The sequence below is a fragment of the Drosophila erecta genome, unplaced genomic scaffold (assembly GCF_003286155.1).
Source record: "Drosophila erecta strain 14021-0224.00,06,07 unplaced genomic scaffold, DereRS2 tig00000000-arrow-pilon, whole genome shotgun sequence".
Lineage (NCBI taxonomy): Eukaryota > Metazoa > Arthropoda > Insecta > Diptera > Drosophilidae > Drosophila > Drosophila erecta.
Window position 1 is genome coordinate 20,809,702 of NW_020825194.1, and position 22,889 is coordinate 20,832,590.

General features: G+C 42.0%; 2 protein-coding genes across 2 annotated transcripts in view; both read left to right on the top strand.

The window, feature by feature from the left end:
* The first annotated feature begins 5,619 nt into the window (after positions 1-5,619).
* LOC6551751 lies at positions 5,620-7,216 on the top strand. Its single transcript, XM_001979663.2, has one exon. The coding sequence runs from the start codon at positions 5,761-5,763 to the stop codon at positions 7,102-7,104; it is 1,344 nt and encodes a 447-aa protein (XP_001979699.1). The 5' UTR covers positions 5,620-5,760; the 3' UTR covers positions 7,105-7,216.
* Positions 7,217-20,528: 13,312 nt separating this feature from the next.
* LOC6551748 (hormone receptor 4) overlaps positions 20,529-22,889 on the top strand; it is a 37,263-nt gene continuing 34,902 nt past the window's right edge. Inside the window, exons 1-2 of the mRNA XM_001979662.3 lie at positions 20,529-21,216; positions 21,297-21,431. Coding sequence (XP_001979698.3) covers positions 20,529-21,216; positions 21,297-21,431 — 823 coding nt within the window. The remainder of the gene's footprint in view (positions 21,217-21,296; positions 21,432-22,889) is intronic.

A 22,889-nucleotide genomic window follows, 5' to 3' on the forward strand; every position in this document is an offset into this window, starting at 1 on the left:
GGTACCAGACATTGACAGAAAACCGAGAATCGAGAATCGGGAATCGAGTATGAGTATCAGGAATCAAGTATCGGGAATCGCCGCGTGTCCCGCTCAGGACAAATGCCTAAGCAGCCCGTCAGCGTCGGAGAGTCTGGCCCAGATCGGCAAAGCGGATTCGCCGTACACTCGAAGAAAGTCTAGCTCACTTCGCTAGTTAACAGCAATTTGTGTTCCTTTAAAATTTAGATATTTTTCCTGGAAATTGTTTCAAGTATCTTACGCAAAACAAAGCAACATGAGTTTTAGGCAATCATATGCAAACCAAAGGAATTACATACGTACCAAAATAATTAACTTAATTAATTCTTAAACTTTAATATCTATTTGAACAACGTTTAATACTTTTAAAGCTGTTATCATCTATGTACTATTTGGTATCAATGCTCACGAGTATTTTATCTCTTCAAATATTTTCCCAGTGCAGACATACCGAAAATAAATACTCTGCAGCATGTCGCAGCCGCTGTCTGCTGTCTGTTATCTTAAAAACCTTGTTGTCGTCTTAATTATTGCGTTAATGAGTTTTCTGTTTGCTCTGCTTCCCTCCAGCCAACCCGTTCTGCCGCACAGTAATACAGCATCTCGTGCTATTATCAATCAATCGGCGATCGACGATCGTCGATGGTCGATGGTCGATGGTTGGCTGGATCGAAAGTCTGTGGCAGGAATACTCGGCTGATCATATGCGCCGATAAGCGGCCAATCTACAATATGTTTGTATAATAAATAGTGTGAGTGCTATCGCCTTGCACTGATATTTATTAAGAAGCGACGATAAGCGATCTTACGTAGCATGCCGCAGAAAAAGGAGGTATGCGATCTTAGGGACCGACAGGATACGAAATTCCAGTAGTGGGGGTCACAGCTTATGGATTTCCATGTCGGAAGATCCCCCACTCCACACTCCCCACTTTTCGAAATCCCACATTTAATTAGCATGTTCAATTATACTCGTATATATCCACAGCTCAACACAATGGATCAATAAACAAATTATCTGGGTGTGCGTGTTCCATTTCATTGCCTCAGCTCTGAATTCAAATTTGATTAATTGTGGGAGCCAAGAATTCCCACTGCGAAAGGGTTCTCATTTCTCCCCCATTCCCATGCCTTCTCTACGATCTCGGTGTGGTTTTCCAACTCGGCCAAGAAGAAATTGGTAAGGTACTCAGGCGTGTAGTTTCCTCGGAGGAGTGAAAAATTAATGATTTGTTGATTTATGAATTGGACCGGGAGGTCAAGTCAAGTGTACAATGATAAACGAAGGCGAAAACATAAAGTAACCAGAGTGAGGAGGACAGGGGTTGTTCGCTGTCTGTGGGGTCTCTTGGGAATTTTGTGGGTGAGTAATTGAAACCGATCATGGAGAACTGGGAAAGATGATGACAGTAGATGAGTTCTGCATGATCAGCTTCAGTTTTAACATTAAATACTGGGCTTTTCTTTTCAGTGCCGATTTGTAAAGATGTAGCCCCAAAACAAGTGACTAAATGATCGCCAAGACTTGAAAAGACCATTTAAGAAACTGTCTTTCTAATGAGCTGAAACGGATTCCCTAGTTAAGACATTCGGAAGCAAAACAATCAAAGCTCCATGGAATTAAAATCTCAAATCGATAGTTTGGACATTCAGAAGCAAAACAATTTGCAGTAAAACAGCACTAAAATAAATAGCATCCCATCATTGGAGCGCTCCAAAAAGCGTACAATAGATATCCGCCCTTTGAAAAGACAACACAATACACTTCATCTGGAGTCCATTTGGGGAACACAACATCAAGTGTTGGATGCATAATTCGGCTGTGGACTCCACTTTATGACCGAGGAACATTTGTGGCTAAATGCAGCTGGAAAATGTGGAGCTACCACCTCGCAGGTTGGCTGCATTCTTATGCAAATCGCCTTTGGAGTGCCAACAAAGGAGATCATAATCATAGTCCACATTTTGTTGGCCGATTGTTAGCCGCTCATTGTTTGGCCAGTTTATGGATCGCCAATTTACGACTGCTAAGAAGGAAACGTGTCGAATGACACAAAGTGCTATCAAACATTAAGGTAGCAGAAGGAAAACCATTAAATCCGCATCTGAGAACATGTTAATTTCTCAATTGTTTGCTTTGGCCATACATATATCCAGCCACCTACCCATGGCCACTCGTCTCAATTAGTTTTCACTTTTATGCAGAGTGCACCGAACATAATTGCAACAACTTAGGAAAACACAACAAACAAGCAGCAAAACAAACTCAAATTCAAGCAAATAAAATCACCAAGCCATTCAAATTGATTACAAAACCAAGACATGCGAACACACTCTGAGCCCCGAGGATGAATCCTGTCCAGGTCTTCTGATAAACATGACTTGGCGAAAAGTTTTGTTCAGTTTGTTTGGACTGATGCCTGTTTTTATTGTTTAGCTCGTTATCAAGTCAAAATAATCAGCAGTCGGCAGTGGATCTGCGGCACTAACAATTGTCATTGTTAAAGGCGAGCCAAGCTCACAGGAGCCAACCAAGTTCAAGTCCACATGGCAAATGTGCCCCATCATGTCGGGCCGTCCAGGTGCCATCCAGCTTCAGCTTCCAGCTTCCAGGGGCCCCCTTAAAAAGTGAAGCTCCTCATCATCGCCACCGAAACAGGAACAAAATCAGAATCTCCCGAGGCAAAAGCTCCACCAGACGCTCCGAACAATGCAACATGATTCGCGAATTATAAACACCACGCGCTGATGCTAAGCAAAGGGGATCCGATCTACGAATTGTTAATACCCTGGGATCGTACTATCAACCAAAAGGTACTCAATGGACTCTACATTTCTAGGTTAAATTTCTTGGGAATTTTCTGAGTGCAACTATCAACAGCTTTTTAACTTTTTATTTTTGAGAAATGGAACAAGTTAAGAAGTTGTGTGTATAAATACATACATCTCTTTAATAAAAGTAGTGAAACATTGAAAAGAGCTTGTTTCCAGTTTCCCATTTGTAATACTTAAGAGCTAATGTCGCATACCCTCTTAGAAAGGGTATCTCAACCATCATTTTCGTATATTTCTGGAGCAATATAATCGCTGGCTGTCTGAAAATTAAGCAGCCGGCGCAGACAGACGACTCCGGAGATTCGCTGAAAGTCCCGTCCCGGTAATTGTGGCAAGTGGTGCGCCTCTTGTGGCTGCCGTTGCAGCTACTGCTTTCCACTTCACCATGGCAGCAGCAAACTGCCACTGCAACTGCAACTGCAACTGCCAGCTGAAACTGCAAGCCGCAGCTAACAACGGCTCTACACAGAAGCCAAAACGTGTCGTCCTTTTGAGCCACTTGAAGTGCTGCCCCTTCAGCTGAAGAGTGTGTCTTGATGTTGCGGCTGCTGGTGTTGCAGTTGCTGCTGCGGCAGTTGTTGTCGTCATCTTGGTACGTGTTGCAAGAGCAGCAGCGGCGGCGGCGGCCACAACAGCCTCGTTTTTAATTAAACAATGTAAGCAGAAGGCAAGGAAGAAGCTACAAAATAATACAAAAAGCCAGCCAAGTTCAAGTTGGCTTGTGTGAGTTATGAGTTGCGCAATCACGACTTCTTGTCTCTGCCCAAAAAACGCAGTCTTCCTCTTTTCGGGCTGGCTGATTAAGTTTTAGAACAAATGAATTAAAAAACGTGCACTTACCTTTTTTCTGGCAGCAGCAACGGCCACCGATCGTGTTGGCTTGTCAGTGTGGAGGTGTGAAGTAATTTGGCCCAAAGGGCTTACCTGATTTAGCAGTGGCAGCTGTATTTCAGCCGCCGCCTGATCCTTTTGTGCTGGCCCGGTTTTTATGGCTATTGGAATTTCAGGCAGATGCTTGGAAAGTTCTCAACTTTTTGATTTCATTTACCTGCAAGTAAGGAGGAATATATATTGTATTTGTATGTGAACAGCGTTATAAGCTCCAACGATCTCTGTGTAAAGATAAAATATTGTAATTCATTTAAATGAACAAATCAGGCAGAGATCGAGGCTAAAAAGAACTGTCCACTTGGGAGCCAGGAAAAGTCAAAAGCCAACAGCCTCCACGGTAGATTGTTGTGATGTGATTACGTCAAAATTATTAAAACAGTCTCGAGTCCCTCATACTCTGTACGTCATGTTTCCCAATTCGTCTGCTGCCGTGATCGACACTGATCTCAGATAAGACAGTCAAACAGCAAGCCAACCAAAAAAAATGTATATTATAGCCGAAAAACCGAACACCAGAGACAAGTGCATTTGCATCAGAGATATCCCCCGATCTCCACCAACCCGTTTTCCAAATCTCGTGTGAAGCAACGTTTTCCCAAAAGAAGAAAACAAAGTCGCTGAGAATTTATAAACATGAGATTTGGGGTGTACCGGACAACTTGTTGAAAAATATGAACAAATGAAAATATTTTCACCAACCAGGCCAAAACAGAAATGTGCATTATATAGACATTAAGTTGGCTCCCCGCTCAAGATTGTCAGCATTGTCTGTTCCCGAGTTTTATGCTTTGACAGGCCATAGACACACACAAGGCTGACTACAATGCCATTAGTCCCTGGACAAAAGCCAGCCCAACGACAATTGACAACGACGGGTATCCAAAAATATCAATGGGAAACGCAGGGCAACTGTACAAGTTTGGCTGGGAAACAGTGTGAACCTTCTTGAACACTCAAAAAAATTGTTATTAACTATTTACGCATTTCATATAAGTCGATGTAAGAAAGATCTTAATAGATTTGTCAAAAACCAGACTAGGAGAGTCGTCCTTCAAACCATTCTGTTGTTTTACTTCCGTAGATATTTTTCTCGCTTCGATTATATGTGAACTAAATTAGGTGCAAAGATATATAACTGTGTCTTTAAAATGATTATAAGTTTACTTCCTAATAACTTTTACTTTTAACTTATTCCCTAGAAACACGTTATTAAAAAGGATTCGATTTCAAGGTTTCAGCCGTATTTATCTGCTTCGTTTATAAAGATAATTCAGGCACCGTATCTTTAGAAAAATGTGGTCATTTGGATAATAAAATGTGTAGTTTTTTCCAGTGCATTCTGCCTCGTTCTGGTTCCAATTGTGATTCCTCTAATCGCTCGCTAAGCTGCCAGACAAAAACACACGGCTTTGATTATTAGATCGTTGAAGCTCACACGGAATCCATTGCATTCTATTCCATTTGGTGGGACTGCTCTTCTCGTACGATTCCTCTGCGAGAGTTGTTAGCATTTCCTGGAAGCCAAGCCAGGCCAAGCCAAATGCTGACCACGTTTTGCCCGACGCATCCGGCCAAGATTCTGCACTGGAGCAGGGCAGCTAGAGGAGGTAGTTGGGAACACGTCTGGGCTCGTGTAATATGCAAACTAGTGAGCCTCTCTAGCGATAACTGTACAGATAGGGTTCTTCTGCAACAACACGGACTTACAAATTGCAGGCAGTATGCGACGGCGCGATTTATGAGGACCGGCAAATCACGGCGCGATCCTACAGATCAGGTATTACAGGTAACTACTACTGAACGCTGGCACAGCTGTTGCAAAAGGATTAGCCTGCAAAGGAGATGAGGACACTGGGTAATCCTCCCCCACTACCTGACTCACTCCCCAATCCACTACCTACATTTGCATAAAATCATAGGATCATTAAACCAAGAGCACATTTAACCAACGGCAGCCATCGAGGAAGCAGCACAGTCATCACCTTTGACAACTAATACATTCAATAGTTGAACATGTCGCAAATGCACAATACCGCATTCTACAAGGACGCTCTGGATGCACAGCAAAATACCTGTTCACCAATGAGGGAACTTGAACCGAACTACATCGACAACCTGCACATCATATTCTTCGAGCAGATTTTCGAAGAGATCGACAACCTGATCGATCAGGTTCGCATGGCTAGGGCCTATCCACAGTTCATGCCCCAGATCCTCAAGTTCTGGCAGAGGCGACTGCACCTGATCATCGGGCCAAATACGCCCTTCCTTGGACTCCTGGACATCGAGGACTATGTCTTCTTCATGGAACACATGGCTGATAGCTTCACGGATCTGCATGTTCACGATGGCGTCGGTTCCTTTTCAGAATTCTACGACTACATCACACACTTGTGCGATATCAATATCACCAGGTTTCCCAAGGTGGACACCTGCATACTGGCGGGAAATCCCAACACTGTGGTTGACGAGGACATCCGGGACTTGACGGTGATGTTGCCCAATCTGAAACGCCTGATGACCTGCATGAATCTATCTGGCTTATATATGCGTGGCTTCAAGAAGCTGGAGGAGCTAGTCTTCAACTCCTTGTACCACTCGGTGCCACTGGACAGCCGCTGGATGCAGGATATCTGTCTGACAATGACCAATTTGCGGGTCCTGGACATCACCGATCAGTTCGACAGTTGCGTGAGACTCACAGACATCAAACTGCCCAATCTGGAAGTGCTGAAAATCAACCTGAGCACCGTGGAATGCATGCTATCGGAGGTCCTACAGTTGCCCAAACTGCAGAAACTATCCGTGCGATTTGATGACTCGCGGCAATTGAACGCAGATCAGGAGACCATCTTCCAGCAGATTGTGGTGGCCAAAAGTGAGAGGATCACCAGAATTGCCCTGAACAACGAAGTGGTCCAATTGCCAGCTCGCTGGCAGCAAAGCCTGCTCCTGGAACTGCCCAAGCTGAGGAGGGTGATCTGCGAGAACTGGTGCCACAATGACTTCTTCCTGGATCGCCAGCACATGCCCTGCCACCAAATGGAGGTGCTCAGCTTCAGTGGCTGGGAGATCGTGCGGGAAACTCAGCTCATGGAACTGGTGGCCGAGTGCGTCAACCTGGAGCACTTGGCTCTGAACAGCTACCACAGCAACTGGGAGAAACTCACTAAGCTCGTGAGCATCCGCAATCAGGAGAGGAATCCCAGACCCCTGCAGGTGTTCAGCGACATGATGTGGGGCAACTTCACACCCGAGGAGTATTATCACTGGCAGAGCAACAAATATGTTCAGGTCACCTGTGACAGCAGCGAATACGAGTACCAGGAGGATGGCTTCGAGTTTGATTTTGAGTAAATAACAGCTCAACAATAATGCTGCCAATTGTACATATACTCAAAATCAATTTTTTTTCATGAATTTTGTATTATTTTTTATTTTGTATTGTAAATAAATGAGACGCACTGACTAAATCAAAAGCAACGAAAATGTTCATTCTCAAACACTCCCCGATTGCATGCAATTTTCCAAGAGGTCTCCTCCAACGGCAAACATTTATTTATTTCGCATTGCTGCGCTTTAGGGTCTGGCAAATGGAAAAATCAACACACTTTATGGCCAGCCAAAAGATTTAACTGTGCTCTGGGCCCCAAGTTGCCTTCTTGGCTTCTTGGACTCTCCTCACATGTGGCATGACCTCCACTAACATGGCCAGTTAATTTCGCGAGGCATAAATTATTTGATTTGATTGAGTCGGAAAATGAGTTCGCAAAGTGCCCAAAGCTCTTTGCCGACTATCCAACTCAGTTCCCCGTTCGCCGAACCTCCCGACTATTGGCAAACTGGCAAAAAGAAGTGAAGTTTGGCTTTTTGACTTGGCATTGGATTTGGCTCTCTCACTTCTGAGCTGGCACAATACAACTACTTGCAAATACGCTTGATTATATATGTTTAACTACAAAGTGCAGCAATTTAAATAAAAGTTTCCTTATTTCATATTGAAATTTTTACCTTAAAAGGCAAATGATAACTTGTTTTATGAGGTATCTAAATGAAAAGGAAATTCACATTTCTGGATTTCCTTTTCCCATAACATACCTACTATTCCATGCGTACTTGCACGCGTAGCAAATGATTTACATAACATTTCTCTTCGAAAATATGGCTTTTGGAAAAAGAGCCTAGTTTTGCTTTCGTTTTCCAGCATTACGTGAGCCGATCGCGTCCGTCGGCCTAAATTATTGGCCGCACTGGCAAGTCAACACAAAGTCGGGTCCGGACTAATTTGTGGCCCCCATCGCCCCATCAAGAGATTAAAATGCAAACGAGGGCAGTCAGTTGGCTCTGGGCGACTTGGCGACGACAGTTTCGAGTGGACAAAATTTAGAAATAATGGACTATTAATTTATGGCCAACGGAGACCAGAGATCGACTGACCAACTGACCGACCAACTGGCGTAGTTGCCATTTCCAAAGCTTTTTGGGGACAGACCTTTTTTTTTGGCTATCGACAGTGTTAGCCGCATATCTATCGGTTTTCATTAACTGAATAATTGCAGGGGCATTTCTTTGACAAATGCACCACTTAAGGTCCAAAACTAATGCGACCCAATTAAAAGGCCGGTCCGCTACATCTTCGCACTGTAGCCAACTCAGGCGTTTTGCCTAATTTCTCTATCAATTTTATTTAACATGACACTAGGGCACACAATTCGTCATGGTGATGGCAATCAAAAGACCTCAACAACCTGTCCCAAGTGTAACGAATTTGTAGGTGAAATTGGAACGCGACTGCGAGGATTTCTTGACTTTTAGGCCCCAATTCGATCGCAGCCACAACTATGGGGATTTGCAGAGTTGCGTGGAGTAGGCTTGTTAATGAAATCGAATCGAATCAAATCAAATTAAACGAAATGAGGCAGCCTAGCACCAGCTGATTTTACCATAATTAAATTAAACATAAAAGGTCCAAAATCCCCGGAGGCCCTTAAGTGGTGTACTGTGTCGGATAAGTCCGATCGCTCAGACCATAAATACGGCGATAAGACGATGCGGCTTGCTTTTGATATTGTATTTTGCTTTGGAAAATTCAGTGGCTGTTGTTTCCATGGCTAAGGTGAAATTGGAGCTTGTAATGATCGGTGATCAATTATGGGATATTACAAAAAAATTAATTAGATGCGCTTTTCTATAAATACAATACAAAATACAGTACAAAATATTTAAACAGAAATCATCATTTCAAACAATATAATAATATATAAAAATAATATATTCGTTAGCTTCAACATACTAAAGCTTATACACCCTTCCAGTAATTGTGTACTTAAAACTGATATATACCATAAAGAATACTCTATAATTCAGACCAACATTCTTCTTTTCTATTAATTTGCAGAGTGATCATATTGCAGCTATAAATTATATATTTAATAAAACTTGTGTATACCGAACTATTACTTTATGATCACAAGCAACATCTATTATTTCTTTTGTTTATTATATTAAACAAATTTTCCAACGTTTCCTATCCTGGTTCTGTGATTTTGCTCAAATCAATACCAGAATATATTTACATTAAATTTAGATCATGTAAAAAACTATTTTTAATTTAACATAACAATTCTATCCTTTCATATTAGGGCAATATTTGGGAAAAATTTAATTCATTTAAAATATATAAATATACTTTTTTAAACAAGAGTGTTGAGTCTTGAATTAAACAAATTATCGTTGATAATAGTTGAAGTTAATTTATTATTTTCCGCCATAGAACACCCAATGGATCGGTATTCTTCCACGAGGTCTCACACATGAACTGGCTATCCAGGTGGCCAGCCGCGTTGATTTGCATCACCATCGAGCCAAGAAAAAAGCACAGAAACGAAAATAACACAAAACATTAACACGGGTGTCAACAAATCTTAACGAGCTAACAAAATGTTTGGATCCGGTGCCAGTTTCCCCCCCAGTTTGGCGCATAACTAGCTAAACGTTGACAAATCGTTTGGTAACTCTATACTTTTGCAATGCAAAAAGAGAAAAGTAAGTCCCTATTTTGGGTCTACGCACAATACAAAGACCTCGGACACAGGCGAACAACAACGCCAACGAACTACAAGATAAATGCTTACAATTTTATTGCCAAACCGAAAGCTTGACGTCTTGTCGCCGGTTCGTTGAATGCTCGTTCGAACCTCAATCGTAGCCTGCCATTTGTTTTCGGTCAAAACGGTAAAAAAAAAAAAATGTTCAAAAAAATACGGGGAAAAAAATAAGGAAAATTGCATCCCCGAGTCACAGTTGAATTGGCATCTCATTGATTAATGACAGGCGGGCCGAACCCAGACGGTCATTGCGGCAATTGGCGCGGTTCGATTAATTTGTCACTTGGCAAAAACTTAATTACCCCGAAGATTGTCATAGCTGGCTCAGTTGGAGGCCACTTTGATGGCTGGTGTCTTTCGAAAATCGCGTGACGTATCATAAATTCCAAATGATTTAATACCGTGAGCGAGACTCACCCATGGAAGCGGTAGTTGCCTATAAATATTTGCCAATAGAAGAGTGGACTATTTTATATTCAGATATTTACAATAAATTTTAAGTGTAGTGTATATTTTTTGTGTTAAAGCTACACATTTAACATTTGAAATACGTGTTGAATACATTTTTAATTAAATTCGCTTTTATTTTTTTTTTAGTGTAATGGAGCAGATAAACGGCGATGGACAAATGATCGCCTGCTTTATGATGTGCTATCAATGGCCTATCAATGGCGGCGATTTTTGTTCTGTCCGCTCATTTGTAGAGCCATCAAAATGCTAATTGAAATCGCTTTTCCTTGCCGCTTTTCCTAGGCATGCCGCCTTTCATCTACTACCGTCGCTGCACCAGAAAATCAAACACGCGGCTGATAATGCTCCAAATCGAAGTCATTTGGTAGCCGCGGCGGCAAAGCATCAAAAGCTATCGCCAACTGTAAACTGTCAAATTTAATAACTGCATCTAACAATGCTTAAGAAGCAGCAAAGTGCCCAAATTGAATATCTTCGGGCAACTTAACGATCCGATGCACTCACAGGCAGCTCAGATTTGCATTTAAATCGTCTAGCTACCGCCGATGATTTTTTTGTGACAAAGACTTCTCCTCTTTCAAACAATTAATTAAAAGCGTTCTCCTGGGTTATTAAAAACAAATTTCCAGCATTAAACACGCTTATCGCTGCACCTCGCTAATGAAGACATCAACAGAGGCGCTGCAAAACAAAAGACTTAGGTGACGAACTTGACGAACTCTTTGCGAGACTTGAATCCGATCGGTTCCGTATGTTGGCTTTGGTCACTGATCCGGCAAAGGAAATCAAATGAATTTTATACCCACTAACTTCAGAAGAAAGCTATAGTTAATTTTCCTATTAAAATAAAAAGCGGGAATTCGATTTCGATCTAGGGCGTTCTATAAAGAACAGAATGACAACATTGCTGATATTCAATAGTTGTAGGAAGTAAGTATAAATTCCATTAAAAAAATCCAGTGTACAAAAATATGTTATTTCACGTATAGAAAACCTAAGATCAGCTCTTAAACGAAAATCTATGGCTTTCAATTTTCAGGGTTCAATTCCAACAAAGTTCTTCATCTCCGCAAACATCGGCAGCAGAAACCGCGGAGAGTGCAACATTTTATAGCTCGAGGGCACGTGCATGCAATTTTCATTCATACATTATTCATTCATAATGCGCTTGTGCTTTTCACGAGGCAGAAGGCAAAGTCAGAGGCTAAAACCGTGGCTGAGGAGGGGGAAAATGCAGAGGGACAGCCCAACCGTTCACATATGGACGTCTGTCTGGGTCTCTATTTACCATTTAACTTTTCGCCTGTCTCCGAAACAGACAAAAAATAATTGCCAATTTCAAGTCAATTGCCTATTTACCCTGGTTATGGCTAATAGAGAAATCGTAGGGGCAATCATCCATGCAGAGCCACAAGATATCCACGAAGAACTATGAAACAAATGCTGGGGGAAATCCCATTTGCATAGAACCAACAATTGAGGTAATGGCGAAATTTTCGTAATTGGACCCGAACTGACAATTACTTTTACACCGCAGACTTTGGAGCAGCGCTCAACTTGTTGACAAGCGCATTTTGAGGTGGTAACTCAATTTATTTATTTAAATTTCGCTTTTTGCTGGATTTTTTGTAAATATTTATGATGGGGGCACAGGAAGTGAGCTGAGCAAGTTGACGCCAGGCCAAAAAGACTTGGATCCGTGTTGGTTATGATTTATGTGACATAGTTCACCAGTGATGCAGGCATGATAAACAGGGCGTTGCACTAATTGAAATTGCAAATTTTTGGTTGCCCCGTAAAATTGATAGGAATTTTATGCCGCTTCGCTGCAGTGTGAAACTCTGGAGTCTGCCACATTTCTAGATTTATGATACAGGCAAGGCAGTGTCACATTTATTAATTGAAGAATTATAAGCTGTTAATCCAAGATCCCTCAGTTATGATTATTATGAGAGATGTTCGACGATCGAAGAGATATACGTCGGGTGTAGATTGGAAACCCTAGACAATCAACATGTGTGGCGAGCCTAATAAAACAATATAAATTGGGAGAATGCCCAATAAATATGACCAGCAACAAAGGAAAAATATTTGTTATAAATTTTCCTTCGACCAATGAAATTTGCATATAATGAATGGGACGCGTTATCGTAAATCACCAATAAAGTAAGCAAAACCGACCGAAATAAAAGTGTCACCTGTATATGCCTACCTATTAGATGCCCATGTATCTAGACCCAAAAGCAGTTGACTATATGGATGATGATGAAAACAAATGCCGCAGCGCCACACACAGACCGCAGTCCAATTGAAATGTTTTTCGAAAATTTACGACTTGAAAAATAAAATTTTCTAGGCTATTAAATTATCGAAATCAAATCAGCAGACCACCAGCATGATTTCGGAAATGGATACCACGAATGGGAGGTTGTCTTTCCACACAAGTTTCCTAATGAATAAGGGCAATACCCATTCACGCAATTAAATGTTGATGTATTTCTAAAGATATATAGGTTCTATGATTTTAGTTATGTTTTGATGGGTACACATTTGTCATGCCAAATAACGCATAAAAAACTTTATGTCTCTTGAAGAATGCTCGTAGGCGTTTATAACTAATTTTCAACGCAATTCAATTAAAATCTGTACACTTTGTTAGCAGAGCATGGCCGAAGCCAACTAAATATAAGTGAAAATTCCAGTCAAAGGAGTTGTCCATAGTAACCGTCAAGTAAGCTACGACAACAACATCAGTTGGCAGTCATGCTAATGAATGCAACGCGTTTTTGTAAATTGTCTGCCAGGCGAATGAATGAATGAGTAAGTGACTGAATGAGTGACTGACAGCCAAATGGCAGAGGAGTTGCCGTTTAATGAGCAACCCCTTCTTACCCAACCTGTCGACAACAGAAACCTCTGGCGATGTCGATGGCGTAGCCCTAGGGTATTCATTCAATCTGCGGGTCTGCAGACTTGAGAGTCGCTCATTAATTCATTAAAAGGTGTTAAAAACGGAAGCCAGCGTCAGTTGCTGTGAAGGACCTAACATGGTCAATCAAGCGCTAAGCTGATTGGAATTTCAGTAATATAATCATCAAATTAAGTTTAAGATTTTAATTGCTGACTGATATTTCATAATATTTTTCATTTAATGTATAGTTTAAAAGCACGTCACTTGTCATAGGTAATTCATAATTATAGTTTTGAATCTTAATATTATTGAATCTCAAAATATATACTCCCAGATTATATTGGACATTGTTCTGATAAGCTCCTTAGGCCTTTTTGGGTTTCTGGGCAGTACTTTGACCCCCTTAGTTCTGTTCAGTGCCATTTCTCAAATTCATTTCCCTGGCAAAGTATAAGCCTTATAAGGTGCGAGCTAATTGTGCTGGCATTTGTTATTGCTATTGCTTGTGTCACATTCTGAATGAGCAATTACAGTTAATAAGAGTACAAATGTCAAATGGTGGATGTGGGCGATTCGGCTAAGTATAATTAATTTGACTTGGGGCTTAGGTTTCGCTCAGTGTAAGACACTTGAACTAATTGACAAGTTTCCATATATAAGCATTTTGTGAATGAATGAAGTCGAGTTTTCAATTGTGAAGGGGAGGGGTAAAATATGAATATGATTAGAAGACTAAGTGTGAGTGTGTAAGTGTGTGTGTGTCTGTGTGAGGTGAGCTTGGTGGGCGTTTTCCACTGTGTTCTCCATCTCTTTCTAGGCGCGTTTCGCTGTCTCTTTTCGAGTTTTCATTCACAATCTAATGCCTGGCTTGAATCACACCCACATCATTTAAAGTGGAGCAGTGCAAAGGGGCTCTGTCCTTGTCTCTTTCTCTTCCAGTAGCTCTATCTCGTTCCCCCTCCCTTTCTCCACCTGCACCCTTTCTATCGCTCTGTCTCTTTCCGCGGGCACAGCTGCAGTATTTTGCAATTCAATTTGCAGTCAGCTGCAAGAGCGAGAGGTAAAAGTACGAATTTATCAATGAAACCACCCACGTGACCCCTTTGTATATAGATGTGTGTGTGTGTGCTTGGGGCTCTTTTGTGTGTGGGTGTGCGTTTCTGTGGGTGCCGTTGTCTAAAGCTTTTTTCTAAGGGGTCCAAGCTTTTTTCGCCCAATTAGCTTTCGTTGGTGTTATTTTTAGCTGACTAGCTTTACAGCGAAAGCTTGCAGGATTGATAGACGAATTTTGATTTCGATTCCAGGAAAACCCTAAAAGTTCACTGCATCCGTAAAAATCCTGGTTAAAATATGTATGTATGTATGTTTGTTTGCACAAGTGCAATGAATGACGCAAATTCTGCAAGTACCCCTACGAAAGGGTTTTGCACACGTGGAGGGGGCTTGATTCTACTAAGAGGGTTGCGATCAAGAGTGTTGGCTAAATGTGTGGGCTTTAAGACCGAGGAAAGCCCACACAACCACTCGCACAACTTGGCACGCTCCGGTGCACTTAAAACAATTTAAGATGAGTTTACTTGAGTATAAGTACTTGAAGTCCTATGGCAATCTTTTAGGTTGCTATAAGATTGCTAAGAAAGCCTTCCCCCGACAAAAATCTTTATTCAACTAAGCAGCCAGGACATCCATGGCACCAACTTTTATGTTCAGTGTAGGAAAACGGCTTAGGAGTAATCCAAAGGTGTTATAGCCTTATACTAGGCGATAGAAGCTCAGCGAGAGAGAAAAGCACTTTGAGGCGTTGCGGGGGTTGTGTGTGTGGCTTGTGGTGTTTGTTGTTCGTTGCCCCACCGTCAATCCGCCGCCCATGAGTGCGACGGAGACGGCTAGCTAGCCCGTTCGCATGTACAGTTGTGCCCACACACGGCAGTAACAACAACCACACTAAGACGGGCATCTCAACTGGGCGACAGATCTCTAAGTAAGGCGATGATCGGCCCACGACTGCCACACTCACACTCTGCAATCGCAAACCGATACAGATACAAAGCCATGTGCAGGTACAGATACAGTGAAACCGAGGCAAAACAGTCAAGGCAGCGCTGCAAAGCGAAGCAAACCGTATTTTTTAATACCGCCGACAGTCGGACGACGAGTTGAATCGCAAAAAACGCATCGCAGCCGGAAGGAAATTATCGTCTAATAAGTTGAGCACAATAAATTCGGAAAAAAGGGAGCAAGAGAAGGGAGCAGAGGTTATACTCGTATATACCCGATTTACGCGCCCTGTGCATGAGATCGTTAAGCGAATTAAGCCGAAAGATAGCCCGTAGCCCAATATCTCGACCAGCCCATCAAATTGCGTGTTTCAAATCAAAATTGCATAATCTGAACGAAGAAGCCGGGAACGAGTTCCTTGCTCTTCGCTAGCCAACGAGATCGCGATTACAGCCGGTGGATATCTTTCGCGTAATCGCAGTAGCTCCGTCGCATCCTTTGACTTGGCCACGTTCTCTAGCTGCGGATCTTATCGCTGCTTGGCCATCTGAGGTTTCAGTTGCAGTTGGCAGTAGTAGATGCAGTTGCAGTTGCAGTTGCAGTTGCGGTTGCGGTTTATAGTGAGTCGCGCGTGCGTTCGCCTCTTTGGCCCGCCTCGTAATTAATTACAAACGCAGTCGCGCAATCCCCACTGCCCCCGTGTTGGACTACAGGGGAAAACCCCAACGATCCTGCCGATTTACGCGCCCAAATCTTGATTTCCTAGTCCGGCTTTCTGGGCGCTTGCGTGCTCTGTTGTCGCCGACTTGCCTCCGAATCGACGACATCTGATTGCCTTTTTATAGCTGGTAAGTAGTAGTAGACCCTGCCTATATTGCACCGCCATCCACCATCGACATCTGAACAAGTATATTAATGGTTACAGCGGGGAAGGGGAGATTCTCGGTTCGGTTATGGCCTCTAATGGCCTTTAATTGGTACGGAAACATAATAAAAGGCATTATTAAATTAGTCTTAATTTACCCATAAATTGTATTTACATTCGTAAATCTAAATTATTATATTAGTTACCTTCTTTTTGCAATTTAATAATTAACTTCAAATAATTTGTTTTTTCATATTTTGAAAGGAGAGGTTTTCAATATAGGAAAAAATTCATTTTTACCGAGCCATAATCGTTTTTTGTCAATAGTTATGCTTAATTTAATCTGCTATTCAATTAGATAATATGAAATAATATGACGATATTTACATTTCTAGTCTTAAATAATATAAAAAAAATACACATCTTCGAAATTTCTTGCCAACTGCCAACAAGTCAAGCCAAATCGAATGATATCATATTGCATAAAATTATTTACACATTCCTTAATATTGAGGAGCCGTTTTAGCCAAACGCCATTTGCAGATAGACTCCATTTGGATTTCGAAACGAACCAGGTTTCTTATGAAACCGTCGAATGTTCGAGAAGTCAGCACAATTTCGTGATTTACCTCCATTTAATATGAGTGGAAATAAAAGCAGTGTATACGGTAATTTAGAAGTTAACAAATATAGAATTCTAGGATAAGGATTGTTGAAACTTCTCCAACTACTTGGTCGTTATAAGTGTAGTGTTATAGGTTTATGGTTTATGTGTTTAATGGAAAGCTACAGAGCAGCGTTGAAGCAAATTATTTTCGTCTCAAATTCAAGCATTTTGACTGAATGACGACTCTTGTACAATTGCTGGCTAATGCTCAAAATACGAAAGACGTTAGCCCTGCGTTGTTAGCCCACGCGATACACATTTTCACTCCTGCAGAGCGACACGTGCGTAAAGCAAATCAATTAGCGCTGCCACATTAAAAGGTTAAAAGTCACGCACACATGTTCCTGCGAATGAGTGAGGGGGCCTGTGGGGGGTGGCGTTCATATAAGGTCAACCGTGAATTGGCAGCCGCAAATTTGCTGCAACAAGTTGAAACTGCCTGGCTAATTAAACACGGCGGTGTAACGAATCCAGTCAAAGCTTCCGGCCAAATAGTGCGGTTTAAATGGAGTCGCAGCTGACATTTGAAGGCAACCCCCAATGGCAGAGAAATGTGAAGCCGGACTTTCTCCTGCGAGTGCCGAAATATCAAAGTTCAACCGGATAACAGGGCGAGCTTCCCTGGTTCAGCTGCTCTATTCGCTTGGCAGGACGCAGGAGTATTTATGAATGAACTTCGAATGAAGCGGTCGTCACCGCGAGCTTTTTTCATTGATAAGCTCAATTCAGTGTTTCGGTTTCCACTCATTCATATATTTTTGCGGATATGACCGGGAACCTTTGGTCTGCCATCGATTCGCAGCAAAGAGCAACAGGAGCCTCCAGCCGCAGGACATCCCACACACGTGGCAGGCATTTCGGGAAAAGGGCAAGGCACCAGCGTCCTGTATCCATTCTCCAGAGACTCTCCTCAAGTGGAAAGTGCGAGTGGCTGCTGGCTTTCACCTGCACAGTGGGTCAAATCAGCCTATACTTCGAGCAAATGATGTCATATGCTATTTTCCATTTTAAGCAATATTATTATTTTAACTTTCTAATTTGGTATACAATGTATATAATTATAATCACACTGCGTGTGAGTAATAAAAAAGGGTCGAAAATAAGCCAGCTTGTGTCAACATAAACTAATTTATTTATTTTATATTTAAGCACTTAAATTATTTTGTTGTATAATTCATTATGGTAAAAAATGGTTTTCTATTTTCTGAATCATAGGGATAATAAATTACCCATAGGCTGTATTAGCCCACTGTACAGTATCTGCCATTTAGCTGGGCTGTGGCCTCCTGCCCTTAACTTCATCCTCGTCTCCTAGTCAATAATATCCGACAGTGTGGGCGTTTAATCGCATCTATTAGCATCCCAGCCGAGCATTTTCTTGCACGCCCACGCTGGAAATTATTTGGACTAGAAAAGTGAAGTAGAAGTGGAGCACATTTGGCGAAATGAAGGCAGGCAATCAACAGGTCCAGCTTGGATAACCTTATTGTTCTCGTTTCCCCAGCCAACATAAATGTCCCTTCTGTTTTTCCACCTGCCAGGAAGCGCTGTCCTTTCGTTATTATGATTATTATTTGTATTATTGCTCCTTTGTTTCAGAGCTAGAGTAATGGAGCAGAACAGCACAGGCAGGGACTTCCATTCCACTTTTGTAGCTGCCTTTTGATTGATGCTCGCAACCTCTAACCTTTAAATGTCATCGCAGGGACGAAGCTTCAGCTTCCACTGTGCAACTCTAATTGCCATTTTGTGATGAAGCGAACGGGGGCGTTTTAGCATTTAGCATTTTGCATGTTTTCCGTTTTTTTCGGCCTTCTAAAGTTTGGTATTTTGGCCGTTCGAGTGTTTGGTTTTCGTGGAATTCCACAACTTTTTTGCCAAATGTCAGTTGATAAGTGATAAGTTGCTAACGTAGGATTTACTTTCAGTAAACAGCTTCTGTTGCGCCATCTGATAAGTTCACATGCTTCGTAATTATTTCTAAGAAGGAGCTTCCTAGGCGATTTTAATTCAAACTCATATATTTAGTTTCGAATTGGCCTAAGGCTGTTAATTTAGTAAGAGTTTCAAATGTTTTGTAATTATTAAAGAAATAAATATAAATTAAAAATGAATTAAAAAATTTTATTTAATTTATTTAATATTTAATGTAATTTAATATTTTAATGTTATTTAATATTTAAAATGTTAGGTTTCTCGCTTACAACATTTATTTTAGTAGTTCGATTGTACTTAGTATCCCTAAAGGATCAGATACAACCGGGCGTATGAATAATTATCATAAATTACTCATACGCCGTGTGATGACGCCAATGGCCACGGAAAGTGAAAGCCGAAAATCGTACAGCTTATCTGCGGTGATAAGCGAAATACGTTTGCGAAATACACGCACGCAGAAAATGCACAACTATTACGTAGATTTTTGGCAAGTTCAGTGGCACATTTTCCGCTCCGCTCCGAATAGCATAGTATTTTCATTTATTTGGTGTTTTCCCCAGCTCATCGATGCTCAACGCTTCTCACACTCGCTCCCAGCAGACCGCCACCCACAATTGTTGACATTTGCTCCGCTCGGAATCGGAAATGCTGCTTTTCACTCTCACAGAGCCGCCCACACACATGCACGGCCGGGAAAATCGGTGGAGAAAATGAGAGAAATGTATGTGTGTGGGCCAGGAACGAGAGCCAGCCAGCAGATGCTTCAGTACAAATATGAATCAAAGTTACACGCAGACAGAGAAACAGCGTTCGGGCGGCAAATAGATGATGATGGCCAAAAGCTAAGCACATATTTTCAGGCATTTTCCGATGCTTCCGACGCCGACGCAGCCGATTTGCCGTTGTTTTCATGATTTTTTCACCGATGGCCCGAGTTTCCCATTTTCATTTTCAATTTTCACCGCTCGCGCCAGTAGCGTTTCGACGGCTCAACGGCTCGTCTCGCCACTTTTGCCAAAATAAATCGAAATAACTGAATCGCGCGCGTCTGGTCAAAACCAATTAATCAAAATCATTTTCGAAATTAAAAATAATTATTAAATATTAAGCAAAGGCACAAACAGCGAAGTGAAAAACGATCGACGGATTTTTTGGCAAACATTGAATGCCAGAAAATAAAAGCTAAGAAAATTAAATAAATAAATTTGCCGACGGCAAAGTGAAAGTATACAAGGCATATTTTTCGCCAACATTTTTGAAATCTATTTGAATGTGTATTTTTGAGCGTCAATTTTAAGAAAATATGTATATTAATCATTTTCTGAGTGTCTTATTGTGATTATCAATATCTAAGTGTTTATCAACTGTAGTGTACGATTTTATAAATGTTTTTCGTGTTATATTTAAATAAATAAATGTAGTTATCGTAAGCTGAAAAAAAAAATTTTTAAGAAGAGGTAAACAAGATATGAAATTAGTTTTAATTTGTCTAGAATTAGTTTAGATGTAATATGTTTCGATAAAATACTAAAAACGGTCATTCTGTCTTTTCAGCTTTTGCGACAACATCATTTAATTCAAGATACAATCAAAGTAAATGGAACAAGACTGATTTGATATTTCCAATAAATCAATCAAGCAGCAAAAAAGAAGTGAACCAAGTACAAAGTGAACAAAATGTGTCAATTCATATATTAACCAAAAAGTGAACGGTTACCAAACAAATGGAGTCTCGGCTAATACGTTTGTGTTTCAGTTTTTTGTTTTCCGCATATTTTCTTTTATTTTCGTACCGATCGACGTGCAACGCGCAAAACCACAAAAATGTTGCTGACAATGCGGCGTCAAAATGAACTGATTGTAGGCAGCCAACAGCATCCATCGGCCACTTCGTCCGCATCCTCCTCAGCTGGAGCCAACACTTCACCAGGATTATCCGGACAGAATCTCACTCTAGTACCAGGAGCAGCAGGAAGTGCTTCTGCGTCAGCCACATCACAGGATTCCCTGAATACACCCACAACTCCTTTGCTGGGACTCAGTCGCAATCCACTCCAGTTTGCCCCACCACCGGCGCCACCCATCGCGGTGCCAAGTGCTCCTGCAACTGGACCCACTTTCGGCTACTATCAGACTGCGAGTGCGGCACCAGCACTTCATCACTCGCCGGCGGCCACCTCTGAAGTTGCCAACGCACCACAACCGCCGGTGGAACTGGATGAGTACGTAGACATACTGCAGGTTCAGCAACTTCTGTTGGACTCATCGGCGGCAGCAGCAGCGGCGGCGAGTAATCCTTCGACAACCGAACCATCCCTTCAACAGCCGCAGCAAAATACTGTGGTGCAACCACATCAACATCAAAATCAGCAGCAGCAGCAACAGCAGCAGCAGCAGCAGCAACCGCAGCAGCAGCAGCAAGCACAGCAGCAGCCACAACAAATTCTTGCCAAGCCGCGACCGCGAATTAATCTGCAAAAGGCCACCGAGTATGCTGCTCAATTAGCTCAGGGTAAGGACTCACATCCGCACGCATTATAGCCCCCCAGATCAGCCATCATTACTCCAATATACCTATATCTGACCCTCCAGCCGAGTCCTCCTCGCCCGGCTCGCGTCGTGTCCTGCTCGATTACCCGAGTCCCTACCTGTACGGCAATCCCTATCACCACCATACGCCGCCAGGTGAGGACCTAGTCGCCCTCTGGTTCGGCAGCAATGGCACAGGTGAGTCCTCAACTCACGCCTTAATAAAGTATCTAACTGAAGAGTAGTTGGTTGGATATGATACGATAAAAAGATCTGCAGCTTACTTTAAATTATTTCTCAACGAAACAGGAGTTGTTAAGGATTTATAGGATTGACATCAACTAAGTTATTAACTTTGATTACAACCATTTGGTATCTAATTGCTCCTTAAGAAAGAATTCTTGTACACTGAAACAATTAAATCCATTCCACAAGCCTATGGAATAATCTATATCGCTGATCTATAAACTATCTATATCGATTTCATGGTTATAAATGAAGATAAATCTTTACGAAAATCTAAAATAAAGAGTTTTTAAGTCAAGGAATAAATGGGGTAGAGTTCTGTCATATTATATACAGGAAACCGACTTTGTGACTTAAATTATTTATAAAATAAATCAAACGGCAGCAAAGCAAGTCTCACCCTTCAATGTATTAGACCATTAAAAATGGAATTAAACTGTTCACTAATGGGAAAAAATTCCAGCATGTTTGGTGTCAATCAGCAATTTAAGCTATTGCATTTAATGCAAATATTTTTGGTGGCTCGAAATTTAGCCAATAGGCCCCGTCCCCAAAAATACCGATCAATAACTCACGCCGGACGGCTCATTTTCCCAGGGTATCGTGACATTTCTGTTAGTCTGTCGCCAACATGGGAGTCAGAAATTGGCGATCCGGCGTGCCCCATTCCCCACTCATTACATAACTCACGGCCTGCGCACTCCATGCTGCAAGTATGTCCATGATGCAGTTACTCAAAAACTATCTCGCCGGCTATAAATTGCCAAAATTAATCTGTGAATGAGCTGACAGGCGAAACTCCTGCGCCCCTCTCTAATGGCTCAATAAATAAAATAGAAATAAAATGAGATTTTTCGCGCACTTTAATGCCGCTCGCTGGCGCCTTGGCGCCCGCCGTCTACTTGAGCTGTTCGTTCGGCCGGCCATTCAGTCAGACTTTTCGCTCTTTTGAAACACTGCCAAAAGGCTGAAATTGAAATTTCAGCTGCAAATGATGCAGTGCCTCGTCCGGAGACCCCTCGACGGTGCTCCGGCTGCGCCCTTTCAACAGGTGGCACGGCTCGGCGCAGGCATAAGTGCATGCAACACCGCTGCCTTTTCGGCTCCCATCGCACGTCTCATCGATTACTCGCCTCGGATTCGACGTGATGTGGCCGCATCTTCGGTGCTGTTGCTCCCATTTGAGGATTTCAGCCGGCTTGCCAAAATTAAGTCAGCCCGCCAAGACCACCCAAAGTGTGTCAATGCTGGCCACGTTGGCGCTGAGGAGCGCTTCGCAGTGCGTACAAATTAAATTATTCGAGTATACGTGTATGTCTTGTGGCACCGATCGAGGCCTAACGGCGCTATTTCCGCTTCGAATTCAATTAAAATTTTGGCTGCGAAGCGATTGGGTGTCAAGCGTGAAGC

What these genes read in the sequence shown, in the direction of transcription:
- LOC6551751 (XM_001979663.2), top strand. Translation starts at nt 5,761, where the DNA reads ATGTCGCAAATGCACAATACCGCATTCTACAAGGACGCTCTGGATGCA.